Source organism: Anser anser (assembly GCF_964211835.1).
Source record: "Anser anser genome assembly, chromosome: Z".
Lineage (NCBI taxonomy): Eukaryota > Metazoa > Chordata > Aves > Anseriformes > Anatidae > Anser > Anser anser.
In genome coordinates, this window is record NC_139723.1 from 63,451,045 (window position 1) to 63,467,750 (window position 16,706).

General features: G+C 41.6%; 1 protein-coding gene across 2 annotated transcripts in view; it reads left to right on the plus strand.

Moving 5' to 3' along the window:
• Window positions 1-2,694: 2,694 nt before the first annotated feature.
• The window catches only part of JMY (junction mediating and regulatory protein, p53 cofactor), a 90,230-nt gene continuing 76,218 nt past the window's right edge, over window positions 2,695-16,706 (plus strand). For both annotated transcript variants that reach the window (XM_083819044.1, XM_083819045.1), the window contains exon 1: window positions 2,695-3,675. In XM_083819044.1, the coding sequence (XP_083675170.1) occupies window positions 2,842-3,675 (834 nt within the window). In that variant the 5' untranslated portion in view covers window positions 2,695-2,841. The remainder of the gene's footprint in view (window positions 3,676-16,706) is intronic.

Below are 16,706 nucleotides of genomic sequence, written 5' to 3' on the forward strand. Positions count from 1 at the left end.
ACAGCAAAGAGCCTGGCTCTGCCCTCTTTGTGCCGTCCCTTCAGGTATTCATGTACATTGATGAGATTCCCCTGAGCCTCTCCTTTGTCAGGCTGAACTGTCCCAGCTCTCCCAGCCTTTCCTCCTACAAGAGGTGCTCCAGTCCCCTGACCATTTTTGTGGCTCTTTGTTGGACTCTCTGCAGTAACTCCACCTCCCTCTTGTACAGAGGAGCACAGAACTGGATACAACAGTCCAAGTGTGGCATCGCCAAGTGTGATGAGGAGAGAAGAAGGATCACGTCCCCCAACGTGGCAGCAACACCCCTCTCTAAGGTAGCCCAGGATACCAGTACACTCCACTACAAGCCTTGTTTGGAAGGTCATTACTAGCCTTTCAGAATTTTATTTTTTTTTCTGTTTTACTCAGTGGAGTTCATTGACATATTTCTTTTAACCACCTTTATGAACAAATCAACATAGTCTGAAAAGCCTGCCCTATTATATTGCTATGAATGAACAGTTATGCATGTACTGCAATACCAAAGTTACTCTGAAGGTTACTCAGTGCTCCATGACAATGTGAGCTTGAAAAATTGCTAATACCTTGCAAGCTCTTTTTTTTTCCCATAAGGGCACAATTTTGGCAAAATGTAATAGCTGTTGAGATCTGATGGCATAGCTTTCCTACTGCATTAGAAGAGGCCAATCAGAAACTTGACTGTTGCTGAGCAAGTTTCATACCAGTTTTCATGCTACACTTACCTAGTATCTCCTTTAAATTCTACCAGTTTGTCCCTCTGTTATTAGAAAACAGCCAGGCTAACACTGCTTGAAAGACCTTGGCTTCTGCAGTAGCTGACCTGACATACTAGGACTGATCCTTTGGCTGATGAGGAATCTTGAATCCATGTTTAATTCTCTTAAGACTGGGTATACACAAATGCATCTTCATTATTTTTTCTTTCATGCATTACTAATGACAAAACTGGATTGCTACTTACATTCATCCACTGCAAATTTGCTTCTGAATACTTAACAGAATCAAACTGTAGTTTCCCCACCAACATATTGATTGCTTGTTTTCTTAGCCACTTCTACACGGGGTATAATCTTATCTTTCAGATAATTTCACAGGTGCTTTGATCTGCGCCTTAATTTACAGCAACAGAAGAGAATGTTATTCTCCGAGATGTAAAGCACACCAGTTTATGGTCCTTTCCTTTGGCTGCTGCGCCATCATTTCCTTCTTCTTCCTAACAGCTGTGACTTTTGGTATTTGAGATGTAACTCTCCTGAATACACGAGGTTTCTCAGTTAATGACCTGAGAATGTTTGGATTGTCAGAGGCTCTCCCCAAATACTTTAGCCTCTAAGGACAGGATGCTAGTCAATACCTTAATTTAGAAAAAAGCAGTGACGGTGACTCACTCTGTTTCTCTGGCAAGCTCAACTGAAAATGTTTTATTCCCCTGGTGCTTCTTCAATTTACAAAGGAACAGTATCACAGATGAGCCAATGCATACTATCTCATTTTTGATTAAACTATTTTCGGACCTCTATCATTAAGATTTTTTTTTTTCGTTTATACACAAAGTGAAATGGAATACCCCAAAGGGCAACAAGAAACCGACCGTCGGCCTTAAAATTGCATTTGATTAATCATTCCTTTCAGACTTTAGTTGTCCGTGCTGGCTTCCTGTAACCTTCGACGTGCTCCTCAATACACTTGGAAAACTCCGCGAGGTTTCCACACTGCCAATTCTTAAGTAGGACAGGCCAACACAAGCACAAAACGCCGTGCCTCGGCGCAATCAGTTAACTTCATTTTTAAAGGCACAGAATTGCCCAAGACAGCTATTTCAGAACATGCCCTCCTCCCCAGGTCTCCCTGCAGCTGCTGCGCTCCTTCTCGGCCAAACCACAAACTCCTGCTGCACGGAACACCGCGAGGCACGCCTGATAAGGGCCTTTGAACTACTTCGGTTCAATCTCTCGTCAGAACGAAGCAAGCTGGCGAAGCGACGTGTCCTTCCCGGTAACCACGTAGAAAAAGCGCTTTGTGGAGCGCGAAGAGCAGGAAGCAAGCTCCGTACTGAAAAAAAAAAAACTCTGCCAAGGGCTCAGGGGAGGGCTCGGGGGGGAGGGGGGCCGGGGAGCTGCTGAGGCCGGTACCGGCATGGGCGGAGCCGTGAGGGGGAGCCGTGAGGGGGAGCCGTGAAGCGCCCGCCCCCAACGGCCCCCAACGGCCGCCAACGGCCCGGCACGCGCCCTCCCCGGCATGCCCCGCGCTCCGCGTCCGAGGGAAGGGGGCCGGGGTGAGCGCGAGGGGCGGGGCAGAGGGCGGGCGGGCGGGGCGAGCGGCGGCCAATGGCGGAAGGGCCCGTCGGGGTGGGCGGCGCCGGCGCCGAGTTGCCGCAGCGCTGCCGCCGCCGCTTGTAAACAGAGCCCGCTGCCCACGTGACGCGCGGCGGGTACCTGCGCGGCGGGCGGCGGGGCGGGCGGGCATTGTCCGCCGGCAGCGCAGCGCAGCGCAGCGCGGCGGGAGGGCGGGCGGAGGAGGACGGGCGCTGCGCCAGCACCAGCACCGGGCGACGCTGCCTCACCTCACCCCCCCCCCCCCCTTTATCTTTCCTCCTCCTCCTCGTCGTCCTCCCCCTCCCCGCCGCAGCGGCCCCCTCGAGCGCCCGCCCTAAGATGGCTGATGGTGGGCGGTGAGGCGCCGCGCGGGGCTGCGGGCGGCCGTTGCCGGCCGGCGAGAAGCGGGGGCGGCTGAGGGGCGGCACAGCCCGGCGCGGCGCGGCACGGCACGGCACGGCACGGCACCACACGGCCCGGCACGGGGCTCGGTCCGCGCGGCGCCATGTCCGCCTTCGCGCTGGAGGAGACGCTGGAGGCCGACTGGGTGGCCGTGAGGCCTCACGCCTTCCAGGAGCGCGAGAAGCACAAGTTCGTCTTCATCGTGGCCTGGAACGAGATCGAGGGCAAGTTCGCCATCACCTGCCACAACCGCACGGCGCAGCGGCAGCGCAGCGGGTCCCGCGACGTGCGGCGCGCCGGGGCCGAGGCCGGAGCCTCCGCCGCTGCCGCCTCCAAGGCGCTGCGCAGGGGCCCGGCCTGCGGCCCCGACCCCCCCGTCCCGGCCCGCAGCCCGCTGCGCGCCCGGGGCGGCCCGTCCCGCAGGCCGTCGCGGGGCCCGGAGGCGGCGGGTGGCGCCGCGGAAGATATCGAAGTGCTGGAGCTGGGCAGGGAGGAGGCGGCCGGCTCGCTGTCGTCGTCTCCGCCGCCGTCGCCGCTGCAGGCAGCCGAGCCGTCCGCTCCCGACGCGGAGCCGGCGGGGGAGGAGTGCAGCTGGGCCGGGCTCTTCTCCTTCCAGGACCTGCGGGCCGTGCACCAGCAGCTGTGCTCGGTGAACTCGGAGCTGGAGCCCTACCTGCCCGCCTTCCCCGAGGAGCCCTCGGGCATGTGGACGGTGCTGTTCGGGGCCCCCGAGCTGTCCGAGCAGGAGATGGACGCGCTCTGCTACAAGCTGCAGGTCTACTTGGTCCACTGCTTGGACACCTGCGGCTGGAAGATCCTCTCGCAGGTGCTCTTCACCGAGACGGACGACCCCGAAGAGTACTACGAGAGCCTGAGTGAGCTGCGGCAAAAGGGGTACGAGGAGGTGCTGCAGCGGGCCCGCAGGAGGATCCAGGAGGTGAGGCTGCTGCGCTCGGTACCGGTCTCCCCGCCTTTTCCTTACTCTGTGACATCTGTAGTTGTTCTCTCCAGCTGCTCTTCTCTGCCTTTGAAGAACAGATCGAGCCATAGGACAAAAAAAAAAAATATCTAGTTGATTTTTTGTTTGCTTGTTTTTTTGATGCTTTGAGAATCTACGTAAGAAAACAGGACTTAAGCTTTCCAGGGGGTCTAGGGTCAGGATTTAAGAAAGTGCAGATTCCTCTAGTTATCTCAGCGTGGCTCACTACTTTACTCTGTGCGATCAAATGTAGACATTTGTGAACAAGGATCTGAGGGACTTGGCAATGTCTTGCTGCCAGATTTTTGTTGTTGCGTTGCTTTGCAGCAGGATGTGTTGGAGTCTGATTTCTCCTGTTTAATAGGAGCAGCAACATGTGGTGTTTATTTTGACAGTACAATTTAGGCACTTGAGGCCAAAAAAATTCTAGGTTTTTACAGGCTCTGGGTGATGAATCTGGTATTTCAAGTGAGATGATGTCTTCTGGTGGAATTGGCATAACTACAACTTTTGTTCGTTCTTGGTAAGTTCTTAGAGTTGGGATTTCAAAAAGAAAGCTATCTAATCTTAGAGAGGATTTACAGCGTTGACATTGCTAGAGTCTGACAGGTCTTGGATGTTTCAGGACTTGAGTGTTTCAGGATGTTTCATCCCACTTCCCCATGCCCGTACTCTGTTTAGACAGAAGCAGTTGAGGAGGTTGATTCTGTTAACTTCTTAGCATCAGTGTGTAAGATTTTTTTCACATCTTTGTGTGCTGAGGTGTATGAGGACCCAGATTTTCCCAGTTAAAAAAAAAAAAAAAGACTTGCATTTGTTTATATGCTTCTGTGGCCTTGGATCAGGATGCACCAAGATCTATCTTGGTGTGACTGTGGATGAATCAGGTTATGGAATTTTTGGTTTTTGCAAATGACATCTAAATTTTGTTGTATCACTGTAAATCAAGTTTGGCTGCTTCAGCTGCCCCCTTATATTCTTGCAGGATTGCGTGTTCAAAAAATGTGTGGTGGTGAATGGTTTTTTTTTTTTTTTTTTTCCCCTGATGGAGTATGAGCACATGCTCTTGCTGTCTGTTTCGATGGCATAGTTTTGAATCTTTGTAGGATTCTGTCCCAGCTTTTCCATAGTGACTGAAGCTACAGAGTACGAGAAAACTGTTGTCAGTGATGAAATCACCATAAGGGCATCTCAATGTAGCATTTTCAGGTACAAGCTTATTTCCAAACCGTAACATTAGGATTTATCGTGGGAAAACAGAAAGAAAGAAAAACCACAAATAGCTATTGAAAGGGAAGAATTCATCGTCATTAATTTTTCTATAGTACTGGTAATTAGTCTGATAGTGTTCTGCAGTAGTCTTAGTCCAGAGAATATGCAACCGTATCATTGTCTACTTTTTTCTTTGGCTACATGAATGCTTGGTTGTATGTACTTAGATTCACTTGGCCCTCAGCTGAGCAGTTTTTGTAAAGAGCTGATCAGGACGAGAGAAGTTCCTGTTAAACATGGAGTTTTGGAACTGGGTGTCAAACTCTAAGTGAGTGGTGCTTTTGAAGAAACACTGTTTCAGAATTACTGTGCAAGAGCTATTTGTTTCTTGAAGAATCTCAACTTTGGTTTTGTTAGGACCAATGCTATGGTCAAAAATTAAATCAGGTATTGGTAGGCAATGAAAGCTTTATCCTAGTCAACCCATTGTTCTCTGTTAACATTGAGAATTTGGTGGAGTCAAAATGGCAGAATGTATTTGTGCATTTGACCACAGTACAACCTTCCTTTCCAATGGCAACCAATCTACTAGTGCGCCTCAAGTCAGTATGGCTGTACTTCTGTCACTGCTCATGATGTAAACTGATCCTTCTTTAATTAAATGTAGTTCATGTTTAAGAAAAGACACCAATTGAATGACCTGCTTGACCCTTTTGGCTCTCAGGTTTCTCTTTTCCTTACCTGTTAGTGGTTTGTATGGTCCATAATGTTTTCCTTCTAAGCAAATACTGATATTGCTTGTCATTGAATTCTAAGCGAATGAAGCAGTGGATGATGGGTGCTGCCAGGTATTTCTGAAGGAAAGGGTTTTCATACTTTCAAGCAGAACCTACTGAATCAATGTTTTGTCTCTCATTTTAATTTACTTTTCCATCCGTACTTGAAACCTGCCTGTTAGCTGTTTGGAATGTTGGTTTCCGGCAATTTTAAACAATTTTACCTCTCTTAAGAGAACTTCTGAGGAGAAGGAGAAGGACTTGGCACTGGCAACTGAAATAGTATGAAGGAGCATAATGAATATAGAGGGTTTTCATGTATGTAAAGTTGTGTAAAATACAAGTTAAGAACTCTAAGATTTTGGCTTAACTTTTTAAGATATACAGGAAATAATTATAAACCTCAGAAGTGTAACTTTCTCCAGGACAGTTATTCACTGTGCAGTTACAACATTATTTAAGAAGTGCTAGTAGTTTCTGTTGACCATCTTCTTTGAGGCGGAGACTCAAAGTGAGCAACAAAACCTCTCATGTTCATTGTTCCAGCATCCCCTATTTGGCCATTTGTTGCTTTCCATAAGTTACACACAAGCCAGTTTATTTTCACAGCAGTTAATAATTGTTGCTTTTTGTAATAGGCATTTTTATCATTGTCTCAATTATAAAACTTTAATAGGCCAGAAGAATGTTACAAGCAGAAACAGATCCAAGATGAGAAAGCTCCTCTGCAAGTATTTCTATGTGACGTGAAATTAATTTCTTCTGCATAATTTGCAGTTTAAAATTAGCACGTCTTTTATTTAAAAAAAAAAAAACACACAACAATTCTGAAATAATTTAGAAACACTAAATTTATGTCACAGTAAATACATGTATCTAAAAGAATACATGTGAGTGTAGTAATATCAAAGATGGTATTGTATCTCTGCTGTGTTGGCAAAAGATTGAATGCAGTCTCAGTATTACTGGATAAAAACTGTTATTATAAACTATGGTTAAGGCTATTTGTTGGCATAGTCATGGCAACAAACACATTTTTTCTATGGTTATCTTTTTACTTGTTCCTGCATAGCAAGTTGTGAATATGGGAACCTTATCTTTACATTTCACGCTTATTTCAGCGTCTTTGAATTAATGGTACTAATGAATCTCTCTTTTTCCTTAGAGTTCTTAATTGCTGTGGCATTATGAAATTTGGCAGGTAATAGTCAATAGCATCTTGAGTGCCAGTTATAAGACTAGTCACAGACTCGCTTTCGTTTTGATGTTTCTCTATGAATTCTTGCGTCTGTAGGCAGACTCTTGAAAGACCATTTTGTGTATCTGTTCTCTGTGTGTTCTTCTGTGTTGTTTTAATATAAAAGCTCAGAAAAAAACTCTTAGTAGATGATTAAATTCTAAAGAAATTCTGAGAGAATCTTATTTTCAGTGGCTAACTTAAGACTGCCTTGGGAGTGGCAGTGTCCTTCCACTGTGTGGTGGAATATCTTACTAAGCACCAGAGTAGCCCTGCGAATTTTTATGTTGGTTGGCTTAGTTTTCTTTTGACTCAAAGGGCTAGAAAGGTTAAGAAAAATTAATGTCAGTCTTTTGTGTGTTTTGTTATAGTAACCACTTCTTTATAAGAAGAATTTTTTTGACAGCTGTTTTGCCATTTTCTTTCAAATTAGTATATATATAATTTTTGAAAATAACTTTTGCACAGCTTTAGTAGGGAAACTGTTTTCAATGAGTGAAATATGACTGTCAAATCACACAGATGAGTAAGTATTGGCTCACGTGTAAATCAAAGGATCTCACATGCTTTCCAAAGGCACTGTCAAATATTTTTATTTACGAGAAAAAAATCTAAATAGTATCCATAGGTTATTCTTTTGTTGTTATTCTAGTATTCAGTGAAAAATAATAGTTGCAGTAGTCTTAGTAACTTGTCTTTATTGCTTCTGACCACGTGCGTTCAGATCTAAAGTGTATATATGGTAGGTAGTGAGGCACTTCATGAAAAATTGAAGTTTTCCAGAGGTGAGGTGACCTCTCCCTATTCAGTGATCTACTCCTAAGCACAATGTGATTTAAAGAGAGATTTCTACATCAAGGAGTTAAATAATCCAAGAGTAATTAATACAAAACAGTACGAAAAGTATTCAGTGATGCAAAAATTAAATAATAGCAGTAGTGTTTCCATCAAAACCAGTGAAACATCTCTGTGCAAGAGGCAAAGAATCCTGGATTCTACAACAGCTAGATCTAGAAGACACACAAGGTGTGTCAGGAGGGAACAGAACACCAGTTCAAATTTAAACTAGGGTGCGCGGAAGATTAAAATAAAAGATATACTGTAGATTATTGTTGCTATTATTACTTCTCTATCTCTGTTGAAATGAATAGAGCAGGGTTAATTATTAATTACTGCTCAGCAATAGTCTAGAGCATTCTGGAAATCCAAGCCTATTTTTGTTTGAAAGTTGTTTTTATGTTCTCATCAGTTGTAGTGGTTAACACTTGTTTGTGGTACAACTACTTTAATTCACTCCTAAATACTCAGTAAATAAGCCATCTAACCAACGTACTGCTATGTTAAGTTAATAGTAACCAAAATACAGTATGGCAGCAGGTGTAGGGTATGCTCTATAGAACAGGTAAGTAGTCTTCACCTTCCTAAGAAACAGTTGCATGATAATAGTACTCTGGCTAGTACTTCTATTGTTGTCCAACCAAAGACTTTTTTTTTCCCTCAGTGTTAAACCTTGCCAGCCATCATCTTTTTTTTTGTTTATCTAATCTGCAATTGGAGTTATTAGCAATTAGGTTTGGTTGTTACAAACTAGTCCTCAGTTAATAAATATTTTAAAGGCTTGGCATTTTAGTGGTTGGAAGTTCACACCTGACTCATTCTGCAAGCATCAAACACAGTGGTGAGGATACCATGATACATTTTCAGGTAAGCAGAATAAAATGCGGAGTGCTTCCCACGCTTTTCTGTGAATAATAAAAATCTAAGTCACACTTAGAATGAATTCTGTGAATGTAAATACTTGTTACAAGTTAAACACTTTATTATGGTGTGATACCACTGAAAGGCAGGAAACTGATGTAGAGAAGGCTGTATCACTTGAGATGCTTGGTCCTTGTTGCAGGGAAGATAAATAAATACTGCAACAACTTAATCATACGGTGGACTTAAAATTGCTGAAAGTCAAAGCTGTTATTGCATACCATTGTAAAACACATGCTTTAAAATGGCTTCTAGGAATTCAGTATTTAGGGGACATTGACATTACCACAGTCTTTGCTTATCTTAAGCCTGTGAGTTAAACCCTTCTAAGTACTACGCAAAATAACTGTTTACCTTTTAATTGGAGATATTTTATCTCTCATCCTTCTTCTGTTGGATATCTTCCTGACTAAATGTTTGTTTTTTTCTAGTGCCCTTCCCTTTTACTTCTCTTTCATAGGTAGTAGCAAGTTGCTTTTGATTGCTTGTGACTTGTGATTGCAAGTTAATTAAAGTTTTGGGTGCTAGACTTGTTTTTGCCAATATTTTTTTGTTGTCTCTTTCCAGTCTGAGTTTGATATTTCTGGATTGGAAGTAATATTTTTTATTCTTTTTCCTTTTTGCAATCCACTTATGGCATGTATATGTAGACAATCTTAATGTGTTTTTCTAGTTTTGCCTTCTTAGTTTGACAAGAGCTAGCTGAAGACGATGAATACTGCTACCATATCTGAAAACAGTAGAGAGTGTTTAAAATAATACACATTTCTTCAAGATGTATAAATGATATGTGCGCAAAGAAAAGGACTTTTGCTTGGAAAGTTCAGTTTTCCTTGACAGAATGTGAAAAATAAAAGTACATTCTATAGAATATAGCAATACTGTTCAGGATAACCCTTAATCAGTAAGCATAGGCTTAATATTTAGAAACTGAACACAGCAGCTTGTTCTTATAGTTCTTATAGTTTTCTGCCCTATCAAAATACCTGGGAGAAGTGCAATATATGCTCTGTTTAACAGTCTGAACCCTGGCTGGGGAATCATTTTTATCTTGTAGTTGAGGAGGTATTCTAATGAAAAGTTTATTTTAGAGATAGACTTTACTTTTATAGTTGTTGTAGCTAATAGGCAGTTCTAGCATTTTCATACGCTAGAGTACTTTGACAAGGTGGGTACAACCTATGTGATAAATCCTCTGAAACCCATTATGCTCTTGGGGATTCACAGCCTACCTTATTTCTTAGCTTTTAGATGCTGTGGTGAGTTTTTTCTTCAAATTTACATTACTTTGTCTTCTTGCATATTTTTTCCCCATTTTTACCAGCATTACTTTCCTTCTCACTCCTCAACTGAATGTCCTCCAGGACTTAGGCCTTCAAGTCAATGCCTTTTAATACTGCTTTCAATATCCAGTAACTTTTTTCTCCTCAGTTTCTTGCTGTGATAATATAACACAGGCTGGCTTAGAATTGGAAAGCAGATTCTTTCTAATCGTTGCATCTTCTTACATTTCTTTCTATAAGACACTGCTTACTAGTAGATGGTCTTTGAGGTTTATGTTGTACTTATAAACATAATATAGCTTCCACAGAGCTTAAAAAGCCACACTAAAGCCTTATATTTCAGAAATGGCCAAATCTACTATTTTTCCTCTTTTGGGAGGTGAATGTTTAATCTTAATAGAAACAAACCCTTGCAGTCCACCATGAAACTGCTGTTATTGAAGAGGACTTCAGATAAAGTGGGGACCTGGTGAAATGAAAGATACATATATATAAAACTTCTCTGTTTCAGGAGATGAAAGCTTACCCGTAAGGAGTATGTTGGGGAGAGAAGGAAGACAGGGCAGGAGGAAAGGAGAGGGAAGGGCAGTAAATAAAGATATTCTGAAGATATATTTTGAGTAACTCAGTTATATTATGTATATATCTGCCCTGTTGCTCAGAATGCTGTCTGCTAGATAGCAGTAGAATAAGGTTGCATAAGTAGAATAATGCTGCACCTGTTGCTTTAGCAGTTGAGAGTATCTTCTAAATAGGCTCGATCCTCATCTTCCTTCTGTATTTTCTCCACAGAAGAATCAACTATTAAGATTTCTTTCTACTATAATTCTGCTATGGTTGATAGTGTAATGCCACTATGTATTTTTTTAGTACCATACGAAACCAGGAGAAGCAAATGAGCATGTATTGCAGTCAGCAGAGGAACCTGCAGCACCTAGAACATTATTCTGCAGTGTTGGGCAACCAGAGTGCTCAGGATTTGCCAGTAACATGACACCTGTTACATTTCATCCTCCCTCAATCCTAGAAAGCAAATGAACAGAAAGGTAGTTAAAATAGATAAATTTATTTTTTAAAAACTTGTCACAAGTTGTTAATTTACCGTGTAATAAAAGCATGAAAGTAAGGTATTATGCTGTTATAAACATTTTGCTGTGTTAAGAATGGAGTGTCCAGTTGTTTTGTCCTGCTTAATCAGTGGTCAGCGTGATAGTGCTCTGGGAAAGGGCTGACATACAAGGCCAATGGAACCTGTAGGTTTAACCATGTTATATATACACCAATCTAGATGGTTTTGAGAAAGGGTGACAATATACACTGGAACAATTTATTTGAACTAGTCATATGTTTTGCATAGTACTAACATCACTATAACCATTCAGAACAAAGATCTTGGATAGTTCATTGAAAATCCTGCTCTAAGTGCAATGCTGTTTAATAGCAAACAGTCAAGAATGTTTTAAGAATGGTAAAGAAAGAATTCTTGAGCCCTTGAAAGAAGTAGTAGTATGATCTCATCAGAAATCTGATGTTGATATCTGCTAGAGTATGTGTTAGTCTCTAAGAGTAATTGTTGAAGCCCATACAAAACTTGATACGGGATCCTAAAGTCTAGAAAATAGTCCAGATTATTTGGACAGGAGAATGGATGATTTCATAGTATCTTCCAGTCATAAACTGCATAAATTAGCAGGGGAAATGTGTTTTTGTTTTAATTAGTTCGTTGTTGAAACTTGCCTAATTCCCATTTTCTGAAGAATTTGGGCCTGAAATACAAACCAAGCCATTATAAGTTTGCCTGAAAACTCCATGAAGAACTTTAACACATAGTGCTAGATTTTAACTTTCAACATCTCCACAAATGTCTCCTTGTTTTCTAGCTCTTACTTTTCAGCTATGTACATTACTCCTAATAACTTCTTACTAGTGGCACATTTGTGCAGTTTGGATTTTACCTTTTGCTTAAGTCCTTTAGCTATAGCAGCCAGAAAGGTATTTCAATGTGAAGACAGCTTCCTAGGCAAGCTAGCTTTTGAAAATCTTCATCTGGAGCTGTTGAGAGTAGATATAAATAAATTTCTGCTGTTCAACTAGCTATGACTGGTTGCAATAATTTTGGCATAGGTTGTTTTAAATTAAAAACCCTTTTACTGGTAAGCGCCTATCTCTGGGTTTCCTTTTAATCTTTTTTTTTCCTGTTTATGGTATTTGTATAGTAAAAACTATGGACTTTTTTTAAATGTATAGGGCAGACAAACATTCACAACAATTTGAATGCTTAGTGAGCGTTTCTGTTTGCTGTTTTTTGTCAATTCAGTAGCCCATTTTATTGTTTCTTTTTCCAGTTCTGAAAATTGTTATTTTTTTGTGCTACTGTTACAATACTTTTCCAACTGGATTTTTTTCTTTTGAAAAATGTTTCAAGTATTCAACTAACATTTGTTAACTAAAATGAGTTGTAGCACAACTTTTCACATACCTTGCATCATGGTTTTCATCTAGATGCTTTTTGGGAGAGGGCTTTGTTAAACATTCTTCAGTAACTTACAATTATAGATTATTATGTTAGAGAAAAAAATTTAGTGTTTTTTTCATTTGTTTTTAATACCTCAAAGAACTCTTCATACTTTCTATCTCTTTTAAGGAAATTTTAAAAAGTAAAAAATAAAAAAAGGCATGAATACAGATGCGAGGCTTCTGAAGGAGAAAAACTTGTAGATCAGTTTTAGAAGTTTCTAAAAAAGTTTTAGTTTTTCTACAAACAGCCCTGAGTCTACAGAACCCAAATTGTTGCAGTTTGCTTCTGTAAGAAAGTTATTTTGCCTTTTTTATAGTTGTTTATAATTGGGAGATGTCAGAATTTCAAATTTAACCCTTTGTCACTTTAGAGAAGTAAAATTCAGGAAAATATCCATACATGGGAGGACTTTTAAAAATCCAAAACTACTTAGAATATTGAAACTGACGTGGAAGAGTTTAGTTAATAAGTAAATTGTACATATTATTTCAACTGTGTTATATCATGATGCTTTATCACACATGTATTTTATTTCTCTGTGTCATGTAATACATATACCCATATATATTTAATACATATATCAGTACTCTATGAAAACAGGACTAAAAACAACCCAATTGGATAACACTGCAGAATACGGGTCTATGTTCATCTGATATTAATTTAAATTGCTCTTTTCTGAAATGTTGTGCTGCTACGAAGGTGACATAATAGCTTACTGTTTGTGTGGTATTTGTTGCTAGAGTAGGAGGAAAAATAGTGTGCATGATATGGTGTTTCAGGAGTTTCTTCATACTACAGCCTTTTATTAGTAACAGTGGACTGTAATAGTGGACTGGATGTTGTAATTTTCTTTAAGAAGCTTTAAAAATAGGGTGTAGTCATGTGTAAACCTGTTCCTTTCTTAGACCTAACTTCTCTGGCTTTTTGTGACTTCACTGTTGTATAAGGTGCTGCAGAGTTTGAAACAGTATTGAACTACATGAGCCTTGGGAAGCCATGCAAAGGGCCATTTCAGTTACCCATCAGCTGTTGTCCAAGGTTTAAAGGTGGCTAATCCACAACACCGCTGAAGAACTGGACATGCTGTAATGCAGCGCTTGCTGATGCTGAAGGTGGGGATGGGTGGGATCCTGGGATGGGTGGGATCCTCCTGCAGCTTTGTGTGCCTTCCTGTTCTGCATTTCTGTCCTTGATGATTCAACGCAGCGTAAACCTCAGTAAATTCATCCAATGGAAATAGTTTTTTGCCTGGTGCTTAGTTAGCTTGCTGAAGACATGACAAAGGTGGTGCAGAGGAGGAATGGTGCACCTGAGAGGAGAAGAACATGGAGCCAGGGTGGAGCTGGAAGAAGAAGAAGAAGAGGGGTGGGAAGTGGGATATACTTTCAGTAAGAGCAAGCTCATCTCAGCTTTAAAAAGTAAATTCGGTCTTACCAGTGCCTGGAACCTGTTGTCATAATGCTTTACCTCCTTTGTATTAGATGTTAAAAAGCCTAACATCAGATTAGTATCAGACATTTGAGAATATCTACTGCCATAACAAATGTATTGTAAAACTGTACTAATTCTTTACTGACTATGTGAGTCCCATGAGTTGACTTCAGTGTGACAATGATAGTATATTTGTTGTTCCCATCAAATTCTCACATTTGTTTTTGTAGAAGAATATTTGTTGTTTAGCAGAGTGGGTGTTTCATTTGTATCCTGACATTGCAAACCTTACACAGAGAAAGTGGTTTTTAGAGTAGTGTCGTAATACTTTGTCAATTAAATGTACTCATTGTATGCGAATATTAGTTAGAGATGGCTGTCAGTTTTCACAGTCTTGAATATGTTTTTCTGATGAATATCGTAGTTCAGAAGCACAGAAAAAGAGGGTCCATTGACCAAAAATTAATGTATTTTATGTCACAGCATGAACATTTCTTTAATGTATGTTCTAAATATTTTTTTTTATTTTGATTGGATTACTGCAGAAAAAGTTACTTAGAATTCATTAGGACACAAAAAACAGCTGTTTGCCAAGCCTTCAGGGTGAGGTGTTGTCTAGAAGTTTTTTGTTCAAAGTTACCATGTTCCAACTAATCAGTGATTCATTACTGACTTTATCTTTTAGTTATTTTACCCCTTTCCAAGGGGAAGGAGTCCCAGAGTACCATATTAACTTTGAAATAAGGTAAATATTAGATGCCCCTAAGGGGTCTGTCCTGGAACCGGTACTGTTTAATGTCTTTACCCATGATACACACAGTGGGATTGAGTGCATCCTCAGCAAGTTTGCATATGACACCAAGCTGTGTGGTGCAGTCAATACACCAGAGGGAAGGGATGCCATCCAGAGGGACCCGGACAGGTTGGAGAAGTGGGCCCGTGTGATCCTAATGAGGTTCAACAAGGCCAAGTGCAAGGTGCTGTACCTGGGTGTGGGCAATACCAGACATGAGCACAGACTGGAAGAACTCACTGAGCAGCAGAGAAGGACCTGGGGTTTCTGGTGGACAAAAAGCTCAGCATGAGCCAGCAGTGTGTGCTTGCAGCCCCGAAGGCCAACTGCGTCCTGGGCTGCATCAAAAGAAGTGTGACCAGCAGGTGGAGGGAGGTGGTTGTGCCCCTCTGTTCTGCCCTTGTGAGACCCCACCTGGAGTGCTGCATCCACGTCTGGAGTCCCCAGCACAAGAAGGATGTGGGGCTGTTAGAGCAGGTCCAGAGGAGGGCCACAAGGATGATCAGAGGGCTGGAGCACCTCTCCTGCATGAAGACAGGCTGAGAGAGCTGGGACTGTTCAGCCTGGAGAAGAGGAGGCTCTGGGGTGAAGGCTCCAGGGTGACCTTATCACAGCTTTCCAATACTTAAAGGCAGCTTATAAAAAAGGTGGAGAGCAACTTTTTTGTCAGATAATGACAGGACAAGGGGGAATGGTTTTAAACTGTAAGAGGGGAGATTTAGATTAGAGGTTAGGAGAAAATTCTTTACTCAGAGGGCGGTGAGGCACTGGCACAGGTTGCCCAGAGAAGCTGTGGGTGCCCCATCCCTGGAGGTGCTCAAGGCCAGGCTGGATGGGGCTTTGGGCAGCCTGCTCTGGTGGGAGGTGTCCCTGCCCATGGCAGGGGGTTGGAACTGGGTGGCCTTTAAAGTCCATTCCAACCTGAGCCATTCTATGTAGATAATTGGTACCTGTGCTGTTCTGAGTAATACACTAAATTCAAATAAATAGCTGGCTTTTATGGGCATTCGTTTGGCATGATAGCTGTACCTCTCTTAAATCATGCTACAACACACAGTATGGTAAGGTGATCAGAGAAGTACCGTTTTATATCATCTTAAAACAAAAGCAACTTTACCACACTATTACACATACGCTTGTCTTGTTCATAGAAAAGGAGATACGTAGTTTTCACTTGTTGACATCTCCCTCTCGAACTTTTAGAAGAGATCTAGCGTGCCATACATTGTTGTCAGAGCTGGCAGCTTTAAGTCTGAGCCATGTGATACTCCCATGAGTTATGTATACATAGTTCTGCTGAGATTTCTATTTAGAATTTTGGGTGGGAGGAGAGAAATTGCATTGTTCAGTAATGCTGCATACATGGAAATAATATTTTGGCTCACTTCACTGCATTAAAATACTACTTCAATTTTTCTTACCCAGTAATTGAGTACTTTTTCTGCTGACTTGTTTTACAGGTAGTACATTGAAATGAGGTGCATTTTGGTAGGCAGTGTAAACGAACTTGACTTAAATGATTTTTACTATCCCAAGAGCTGTTAGTCTGAGCATAAATGAAAATAACTGTTATAACTGAAAAGAGGTTAAGATGGCCAGTCAGCACTATGCTGGTCTTAGCCTTCTGGTCTGCTGTCTGCATTTAGGTACTGTGGTAAAAGACTGTTTTAAACAGGGTTTAAAGAGGATTTAATCAAGTAACTCACTCTATGTGAGCAGCTCTTCACAGCCCTAAAAAGAAAAGTGTGAAACATGTTATGAAAGTGTTCCTTTTTGTATCTTGGGTTTTAAAGAACCTATTTTACTTCTCAAAACCTTTTTGTTGCTGTTTTTTCTTGGTGTTTTGTGTGTGTATGTGTTGCTGTTTGTTTCTTAGAATAGCTGCAAAGTTTGATAAACTTGTTTGTGTGTGTTTGGTTTGATTATTTTAATTAGCTCATTCCTTCTATAAACAGCCATTCAGAAACTCCTCCCCAAA